The sequence below is a fragment of the Chrysochloris asiatica genome, unplaced genomic scaffold (assembly GCF_000296735.1).
Source record: "Chrysochloris asiatica unplaced genomic scaffold, ChrAsi1.0 scaffold00125, whole genome shotgun sequence".
NCBI classification, from domain to species: domain Eukaryota; kingdom Metazoa; phylum Chordata; class Mammalia; order Afrosoricida; family Chrysochloridae; genus Chrysochloris; species Chrysochloris asiatica.
The window spans coordinates 3,107,321-3,117,711 of NW_006408643.1; the positions used below are offsets into that span (position 1 = coordinate 3,107,321).

The 10,391-nt window shown below is 49.6% G+C and overlaps 1 protein-coding gene across 2 annotated transcripts in view; it reads left to right on the forward strand.

Annotated features, from left to right (window-relative positions):
- Window positions 1-3,349, forward strand: part of RFX2 (regulatory factor X, 2 (influences HLA class II expression)) — a 54,295-nt gene extending 50,946 nt beyond the window's left edge. For both annotated transcript variants that reach the window (XM_006868890.1, XM_006868891.1), the window contains 3 exons: window positions 1,168-1,321; window positions 2,649-2,691; window positions 3,237-3,349. In XM_006868890.1, the coding sequence (XP_006868952.1) occupies window positions 1,168-1,321; window positions 2,649-2,691; window positions 3,237-3,349 (310 nt within the window). The remainder of the gene's footprint in view (window positions 1-1,167; window positions 1,322-2,648; window positions 2,692-3,236) is intronic.
- The last annotated feature ends 7,042 nt before the right edge of the window (window positions 3,350-10,391 follow it).

Here is a 10,391-nt window from a genome sequence, read left to right on the forward strand (position 1 = left end):
GCCAAAAGAACCAACAGATCTGTGTTGGAAGAAGTGCAGCCAGAGTGCTCCTTGGAGGCCAGGATGGCCAAACTTCATCTCTCATACTTCAGATATATTGTCAGGAGGGACCAGTCATTAGAGAAGGATATCATGTTTGGTAAGGTGGAGGGTCAGAGAAAAAGAGCAAGACCCCCAGCGAGATGGATTGGCAAAGTGGCAGCAGCATCAATGGGCTCAAGCGTGGCAACAATTGTGAGGTTGGCCCAGCATCGGGCAGTGTTTCGTTCTGTTGTACATAGGGTCGCTATGAGTTGGTAACAACTCAATGGCACCTACCAACAACAACAACACTGCTACAATATTGATTAGCCATTACCAAGACTACGTAAGTGTGGAGCTAGGGCTTACAGGGGTTGGGGTTCGGTGTCATAGGTGTATGTAGCTCAGAGTTTTGATCAGGTGTCATGCTGTAGAATTCCTTTCAATCAAGAGTTGGCCAACTTCTTCTATAAAGAGTCTGATAGTATTTTTGGTTTGTGGGCAATATCATCTCTATCATCAATATTCAACTGTACAGTTGAATCAGGAAAGCAACCATAAATGAATGGGCGTGGCCTTGTGCCAATAAAACTTTATTGATGGTCTCTGAAATGTGAATGGCCTCTCATTTTCGCGTGCCATGAAATAGCACCGTTCTGATTGGTTTTCAACCATTTAAAAATGTACAAACCATTCTCAGCTATCAGGCGGTACAAAAAATAGCCAGCAGACTGGATTTAGCCCCCAGGTTATAGTTTGTCAACTGGTGTTTTATTAAATGAAAGAGACAGAAGTTCTGTCTTGTTTGTATGTACCCTAACCCGCGGGCTCTGAGGACTGAGAGGAGGCGGGCTCGGGAGCTGGCACCTGTGAGGAAGAAGGAAAAGTAGCCTCCGGGTTAGGGCGAGGAGCCCCGAGGCAGCATCTAGTCTCTTCTCTGAGTCAGAGGATTTATCCAGAACCGGCTCTTAGACTGTGTTAGAAACAGTCCCGTTGATGTTTACTTGAAAACTCTTGCATTAGGGCCATCTGCTCCTGACTCCCCACATCCCTTCTGAGAGTGAGTCAGCAGCCCTGTCCCCACCCAAAATCTGCCCAATGGCTTATGTATCACCTGTCTGTCCCTTCCCCCCTTCCCCCCCCCAGCTCCATGGTAATCCGGGACCTGACCCTGCGCAGCGCCGCCAGCTTCGGCTCCTTCCACCTCATCCGCCTGCTCTACGATGAGTACATGTTCTACCTGGTGGAACACCGCGTGGCGGAGGCCACTGGGGAGACGCCCATTGCAGTGATGGGAGAGGTGAGGCAGATCAGGCGGGGGGGAGGGGGGGAGGAAGCACACCAGGGCACAGGGGGTCTCAGGGAGCAGGGCAGCCTCCCAAAGCAGAGCAGAGAGTGCTCCCTCAGACCAGTCACCTGCTCACTGTGACCTCGGGCAGGGTCTCCTGCCTCTAAACGTCAAGCTGCTCCTGTCAAGACCAATGGATCGAGCCCACCACATGAGGCTGCCTGCTCCCACAGAGATTTACAGTTTGGGGAAACCTTAAGGAACCCCTTACTCTGTCCTATTGGGTCGCTAAGAATCAGAACTGACTTGACTGTGGTGACTTTGGTTTGGTGGTAAAATACACGGTTGTGAAGTGTATGATATGGTGGCATTGAGTACATTCACAATGTCTACTTCCAGAATGTTTTCATCCTTCCAGAAAGAAACCCCACACCATTAACTGTCACCCCGCACTGTCTTCTCCCAGGCCTGAGGCAACCACTGATGGTCTTCGTTGTCTGCAGGGATCAGTGTGTTCTGAACTTCTCATACACATGGACTCTCATACTCTGTGGCTGACTCCTCTCACTCAGCATAACGTAGTCAAGATCCATTCATGGTCTCACCTGTATGAGATCGGTGTTGCTTTTTAACCCGAAACACCCACAGCCATCAAGTCAATTCTGGTTCATTCTGACCACGTTCTGCCCATTCATTCATTTGTGGACCAACACTTGGGCCAGTCCTTCGTTTTGGCTAGTGTGACTATTCCACTGCGAACGTTGGCATTTGCGTATCTGTTTTGAGTCCTGGTTTTCTGTTCCTTTGGGTGTACACCCAGGATCAGAAGTATTGGGTGGTATAGGTTCGTTTGGAGAAAGAAATACAGTGATGCTTGCCACGCATTTCAGACAGCCCTCCCTGGTACCCATGGCCCTCTGAGGAGGCAGTGACTGAACCCCACAGCGGGCCCCAACTCTATGGGGACATGTGCCTGTGCCCAGCACACTGGCATGGGCACTGGACCCCAGAGGGAAACCCTGGGGAATGGAGGCGGCGCTCCCAAGCCCCAACTATAAGCCAGACTCAGCCATTCCCAGGGGACACTCGTCATCAGCCCCCTGCCTCCTTGGCCACCTTGAGCAGTGGCCACCCCTGGAAAGGAGAATCAGAGGGCACCCCCAGGCCCCCAACAGTGTCCAAACCATTTCTCAGTGGCAGAACCCAAACCACCTCCCAAACACTGAAAGTCCTGCTCACTGTGAACGGGGGGGACGCTGCTGCTGGCATTCTCAGGGCCCTGGGAGGTACACGGGCAGCCGTCGCTGGCCATTCCTGAACACAGGCTTCTCTCTTCCAGTTCAACGACCTGGCCTCCCTGTCGCTGACACTGCTTGACAAAGGTAGGTATGCCCCCGGCTCCACTAGGTCTTATTCTTGGGGTTTTGGTCTGCCCTCCCATTCTATAGTAAAGTAGGTGGAGTCCCTAGGGGGTGCACCTGAGCACTTAGCGCTCAGCTGCTAAGTGAAAGGTTCGAGGTTTCTGGCCACCCCAAGTGCCTCAGAAGAAAGTCCTGGCCATCTCCTTCCAAATTTCAGTCATTGAAAACCTGCAGCACATTTCCTCTGTGATGCAGCATGACAGGGTGCTGGGGTGCTGGGGAGCTGGCCTCCAGATCACAGAAGGCAGTCAGGGCATTCATTCCCCTGATCACCCCAGGAATCCGCTCACCTGCAGAACTTCAGAGTGACATTTAATCCCTTAAGACTCCAGGAGAACACCCGCCTGCTGCATGGGGGGTGCATAGGTGGCCGGATCCAAGCAGCCACAGCCCAGTGGGAGCAGTAAGGAGTGAGTCGGCCTCGCTTGACCCTGTGGCGCGCTCTCTCTCTCTCTCTCTCTCTCTCATCCCTTACCCTACCCCGCCCTCTGACTCGGACCCTGCAGAGGACATCGGTGATGACGGAGGCAGCGAGATCCACACAGACGCCCACAGCCTGGGCGAGCCGCTGGTGAAGCGCGAGCGCAGTGACCCCAACCACGCCCTGCAGGGCATCTAGCGCCGGGCCTCGCGCTGCCAGAAAGTCCTGCCGGCCCCCTGGGAGCTGGGCAGCGCAGGACCCCACCGCACAGTGCCTCACGACGATGCTGAGGGGGTTGACGCTGACTCCAGGGGCGGGCGGCAGATAGGCGAGTCTTGGGAGGAAGACGGTGTCACTCAGCGAAGGCCCTGTGTGCCACTGGGCCTGTGTCGCTGCTGTTCCCGGGGAGGGCAGCTCAGCGGCTCACCTGCACCCACACCGGAGTGCACACGCGTCCCCAACGTCCATTCCTGTCCGAGCCCTGGAAGGAGCGCCCTGGAGAGTTGAGCGAGTTGGTGTCCTCTGGGCTTTCTTCAGCGCTGTGCCACTAATGCCGGTTCTCACCGTGATTAAAAAGAAAAAGACCACCACGCCGAACCTTCTCCTCCTCGTCCAGCTGCTCTCGGCTTCCACGGGGGTTCTCCTCAGGGACAGAGTGGGACAGAGCAGGTCGGCACCACCGTGACCCTCGCGGCGTTCCACACCGTCTGCGGCTCCCAGACGCACAGCAGATGCCAAAGGCCACGCCGCAGAACAGAGCCCGCGCATGCCAAGAAGACACAGTGGGGTCTCTAGAAAATCAAAATCAGACTTTAAAGCAGCAATGGGAAGGATCTGGGGTTTTGATCACGACCACAGGCAGTATGAAGCCCAATGTGGAGTGCATCCGAGTGGGCCCTGATGCCACAGTGTGCCACTCCACAGAATCTTCCAGAATGCCCTCCGTGAGTCCACAGTCCTGGAGTCTTCAGATCCCAGGCAAAATCAAGCAGATACCCAGGACTTCCTAGCCCTGAACTCTACACTTGGACTTTCATCCAGTCATAACATGTAGCTGCGGCATGGGAGCAGCTCTGTGCAATGGTTCTGATCCAAAACCTGCCTGCAAAGAAGGAAGACCCACCTCTGGTCTCACAAGCACCGCCTTCTGAAATGTAACCGTTCTTTTTTTTTTTTAGAAATGTTTATACCATAGTTTTGTGCTCTAATTGTTATTACACTGTTTCTTATGAATGTGTATACTGCAGTATATTCGATCCCAAATGTTTTCTCATTCACACTCTAGAAGGTACTAATGCAGACTCATGTGGCCTTTTAGAACCTTTGGGAGGGACAAGGGGTACACTGTGGCTCACCCTGGCCTGTGTCTGGGGTACTTATGGGGAGAGGGAGGAGGGTGAAAGAAAAAGATCCAAGTTCATTTTCAAAGCAAAAAAAGAAGAAAACTCCCTAATGATCTCCACTCTGGGTCTTAAGAGTTTAAGACTTAGTCAGACAGAAAGAATGTTTGAAACCTGTCTCGCCTTTCCCCGGGGGACTTTCCGCTCACTGTTAATCGGGAGCCAGTACAAACCGGGTTTCTGCCTTAAGCGCCTTGTGTTCCCTTGCAGGGATTCCATGAGGAGGATTATAAACAACTGTAAAGCACACCAGTGTCTTGTTTCTTGTAAATCAGTGCATCCAACGTCTGCTCCCAAGATGCCCAGCAGGGGGCAGCCTTCACCTGTCAATCCCATCTTCCAGGGGTGGCCAACCTGGTCGGCTCTGGCTGCACAAGGAAGCAGCCTCCAAGCCACTCTCCCCTCTCTCTCCTTAGGGCCTCTGAAGCTGCTATTCTAGAACCTTCCAGAATGGATGGTGCACCCCCATTAACAAGGCCAGCCCCTGAGCCCATGCTGACAGTAAAGCATTTTCTTGCTCAGGATGGTCGATGTCTCATCTAGAACCAGACTACACTGATTCCGAGATAGCAGAATGAGGAGACATTCCGGTTGCCAATGGGGCCCCCACCACATATCCTCAGGGAGCGTTCTGTCCAGCAGATGGGTCCAGGCCTCAGACACTGAGGGAGCCCACCACTGAGAGAGCCCACTATCTTGTCCTCACTGAGGGAGCCCACTCACTCTGTCCTCAGGGAGTTGGAAGCACGCCTGTCACCCTTAAAGATCAGTGTATGTGCTTATTTGAAAACCCCTAACCCAAAGGGAACCCATTCCCAGAGATCCTGTCTGGGTGGGAGTAGGGTGGGGGCCAGGATCCCTGTGTTCAAACAGCCCCCTCAGGGACTCTTAACACAGGTTGGACGTAGAAGAAACCCCAAAGAGGTGAGTCCTTGGTTCGGAAACCCAGAAGGTACTATAGGCAAGAGAATGTTATAGAGGTAAGACACCGTACCTGGGCAGCTGTCCCTAAAATCTGCTCGGATACTGGTCCAGTACCCCACAGTGCCCACAAGTGCTCTGCCTCAGCCCCACCCAGCCCCCACTGTCCCAAAAGGAGGGCTGGACCCAGTGATACTCAAGTTGCCATCCCTCCCCTGGGCTGGGGCTATGCTCTGTTGTGGCCAACAATTTCTGAACAAAGAACCCTTCACTTGCATTTTGCACTGGTGGTGGTGGCTACTATGTGCCGTGGAGTCGGTTCCAACTCATAGCAACCCTGTACAGGGTTTCCAAGGCTGTAAATCTTTACGGGAGCAGAAAGCTTCATCTTTCTCCCGCGGAACTGGGTCCCCCAAAATAGTTGGCCAGTCATTGGGAAGCTCCCAGGACTCCACAGCAGTGCCTCTGGGATGGCTGGTGCAGGCCCACTGACACCACTTGGAGTCTAACAGAACCCTAAACATCTCGCCCTCTATACTCAGATCCCACACCCTCTTACGCCCCCTCTGGTCCTGCAAAGGATTGCAGGTGTGGCTCAGACACTGTAGACCCAGACCTGCCTTTAGAGACCAAGTGACGGGTGACCACCCTCAAACTGGAGATGAAGAGGCTTGCTGAGAGCCCGTAAGTCCCTCAGAACCTGCTGGATAGGGTCCTGGGGCACAGATGCCTTAAAAACAAGAGTGCCCCTTCCTACCAAGAGTCTCGGGGAAGTGCTGAGGAAGATCACAGCAGGTTCTATGCCAGAAGTTTCTGTCCTCTGGCTCTGTCTTTTCTATTTGTATTAATTAAGTGGTGGTGGTGGTTGTGTGACATTGAGTTGGTTCCAATTCACAGAGACCCTATGTAAAGATTCCCAAGTCTGTATATGTTTATGGGAGCAGAAAGCCTCATCTTTCTCCTGCGGAGTGACTGGTAGATTCGAACTTCTGACCTTGCGGTTAGCAGCCCAGCTCATAATCCACTATGCTACCACAGAAAAACATGCACTGACTGAGTCATTCCTCCATGTACCATTCAGTGACACTGATGAGTCTTGAGTGGTGGGAGCACTCTACCCTCCCCTTCTGAGCTGTTTCTCCCACAGTGAACACAAACTCACTGCCCCCTAAGCTTCCTGACTAACCTTTCAAGAGGCTGTTGTCTGATCCCACATGGATAGTTCTTTAAAAGAGCACCGTGCTCAAGAAGAAGAACGCTAATGGCATTGTGGTTAACACTCAACTGCTAACAAAAGACCAATGGTTCGAATCCACCAGCTGCTCCTTGGGAGCAAGATGAGCAGTCTGCTTCCATAAAGTTGTACAGTCTTGGAAACCCTAATTAAGCTCATCTATGAAATGCGGAAATCATCGGACTATCTCTTTGATATCCCATGCGAGTAAAGTTTTACTAAAGGTAATACAGAAACGGCTGCAATCATACATTGATAAAGAACTTCCAGAGGTTCGAACCGGATTCAGAAGAGGCTGTGGAATGAGGGATATCATTGCTGATGTCCAATGGAACTGGGCTGAAAGCAGAGAATACCAAAAAAGTGTTTACCCATGCTTTATTACTACGCAAAGGCTTTCAATTGTGTGGATCATGACAAGCTTTGGACAACATTGCGAAGTATTGCCTTCCAGAACATTTAATTGTGCTCATGAGGAATCTATACGTGTCCCAAGAGGCAGTTGTTAGAACAGAACAAGGGAACACCAGTTTAAAATTAGGAAAGTTATGTGCCAGGGTTGTATTCTTTCACCGTACTTATTCAGCCTGTATGCTGAGCAAATAATCCAAGAAGCTGGATTTTACGAAGAAAAACATGGCATCAAGATTAGAGGAAGAATCATTAAAAACTTGCGATATGCAGATGATACAACCTTGCTTGCTAAAAGTGAAGAGGACTTAAAATACTGATGAAGATCAAAGACCACAGTCTTAGGTATGGATTGCGTCTCAGTGTAAAGAAAATAAAAATCCTCACCTCTGGACCAATAAACAACATTCTTATCAACAGAGAAAAGATTGAAGTTGTCAAGGACTTCATTCTTCTTGGATCAACTATCAACACTCATGGAAGCAGCAGTCAAGAAATCAAACGTTGTATTGCATTAGGCAAATCTGCTGCACAAGACCTCTTTAAAGAGTTGAAGAGCAAAGATGTCAGTTTGAGAACTAAGGTGCGCCTGACTCAATCCATGGTATTTTCAATAACCTCATACGCATGCGAAAGTTGGACAGTGAATAAGGAAGACCATAGAAGAATTGATGCTTTTGAGTTATGGTTTTAGAGGAGAATATTGAAAGTACCGTGGACTGCGAAAAGAACCAATAGATCTGTGTTGGAAGAAGTGCCACGAGAATGCTCCTTGGTGGCCAGGATGGCCAAACTTCATCTCTCATATTTTGGACATATTGTCAGGAGGAACCAGTCACTGGAAAAGGATGTCATGTTTGGTAAAGTGGAGGGTCAGAGAAAAAGAGGAAGACCACCAGTGAGATGGATTGGCCAAGTGGCAGCATCAATGGGTTCAAGCATGGCAACAATTGTGAGGTTGGTCCAGGACTGGGCGGTGTTTTGTTCTGTTGTACAAAGGGTTGGTATGAGTTGGTACTGACTTGATGGTACCTAACAACAACAACCCTGGGGTCCAATCCATTTGAGTTAGGTGTCTTAATTCAATTGGGGCAGTTCCCACTATCAAATCAAGCTTACATAAAATAACAATCACAGGAGTGTTTGTTCCCAAATTTGTTCCTCACTGTTGTGGTCAAGAAATCAAGGGACATAAGGAGCTCTGGTAGCGTAGTGGTTACGAATCGGGCTGTGAACCTTAAGGTCAGCGGTTCGAAACTACCAGCTGCTCCGCGGGAGAAAGATGAGGCTTTCTACTCCCGTAAAAGATTTACACCCTCGGAAACCCTGTACAGGGTCGCTATGGGTCGGAACCGACTCGACGGCACTTAACAACAACAACATTGCATCAGGCAAATCTGCTGCATAAGACCTCTTTAAAAGTGTCCATGAGCAAAGATGTCAGTTTGAGGACTAAGGTGTGCCTGACCCAAACCATGGTATTTTCAATAACCTCATATGGATGCAAAAGTTGGACAGTGAATAAGGAAGACTGTAGAATTGATACATTTGAGTTGTGGTGTTGGAGGAGAATATTAAAAGTACCATGGACTGCCAAAAGAACAAACAAATCTGTGTTGGAAGAAGTACAGCCAGAATGTTCCTTAGAAGCCAGGATGGCCAGACTTCATCTCTCATGTTGTTGTTGTTGTTAAGTGCTGTCAAGTTAGTTTCTGACTCATAGCCACCTTCTGCATGACAAAATGAGACATAACCCAGTCCTGCATTATCCTCACAACGATTGTTAAACTTAAGCCCATTGCTCCTGCCACTATGCCAATCCTCCTCAAGGGTCACGGGGGAGGCAGAATCCCCTTCTTTTTTGCTGACCCACCACTTTACCAATCATGATGTCCTTTTCCAGGGACTGGTCCTCCTGATAATATGTCTAAAGTATGAGACGAAATCAGGCCATCCTGACTTCTAAGGAGCATTCTGATTGTATTTCTTCCAACATTGATTGTTTGTTCTTCTGCAAGTCCATGGCACTCTCCTACTTTGGACAGATTATCAGGAGGGACCAGTCCCTGGAGAAGGACATCATGCTTGGTAAAGTGGAGGGTCAGTGAAAAAGAGGGAGACCCCACCAACAACAACAACGAGATGGATTGGCACAGAGGCAGCGGCAACAGGCTCAAGTGTGTCAATTGTGAGAGAGACGCAGGACCAGGCAGTGGACTGTTCTGTTGTGTGACCACCATGACGTGGAGTTGACTCGATGGCACCTCACAACAACATTCTCTTAAAGGGTGTGTCCTCTGGGTCCATTTCCAAAAACTTTTGATTTCCTTCCTCTACAGAACACCAAGGCAGGTCTGGCACTTCAACCTGATGTGTTGCAGGCCACTGCATAATCCATGCTTCAGTAAGCCAACCAAATAAACCATCTGAGCCTCTCCTGACGGCTCAAAAGGAAACACTGAATGAACAATGTGTGCTTAGTGAGCCTGGATCTATAAACTCAGACTGAGCCAGCCCTGCGTTCCTCATAGCATTGTCCCACACCTCAACACCCATTCCCATACATGTTCTCCAGGTTTCTGTTTGTCCATATTAGACACATCAAGTAGCCTTTTGGAGTATAGCCTCTCACTTCCTGGGTCATGATGTTTACTTCTTTGGGAGCCGGCTGGGACTTCAGTCATAGGTCTAGAGGGAGTCCTGGTGTGGCGCTATGGAGTTTGAACCACAAGGTTAGCGGTTCAAAGTCACTAGCCAATCCTTGCTACACAGGGGTTGCTATGAGCTGAAACCAATTTGAAGGTACTTAACAATAACATTAGGTCCAGAAGCTATAGCTGGTGGATGTGTCCTGGGAACATTCCGCAAACATCTCTACTTTAGGCAATGATTCAGATGATGCTTCAGGCCTCATCTCAGCAGACACAGCTGTGTAAACCTCCTTAGCAGAGGTAATCATGGTTTAACTGAGAAGGAATCCGCAGATGGAACACTCTCTTCAGGTGGAAGAGTGAATTTAGGAACTCAGTGTACCCAGCTTCCTGGTTAGCTGACCATACATCTCCATCTCAAGTTTTAGGGTTCCATTTCTTCCTAATCAATACTCTTACTTCAACATCAGATACCATTTGGTACTAGAAATTCAGTGGTATTGTATTCAGCCACTCTTTTTTTTTTTAATGTTTTATTGTGAATTATATGATAGCATCTCATTGCCATGGTTCCAATCCCCTCCATGCATCATTAACCAACCAAAGGGTATATCCTAGATACC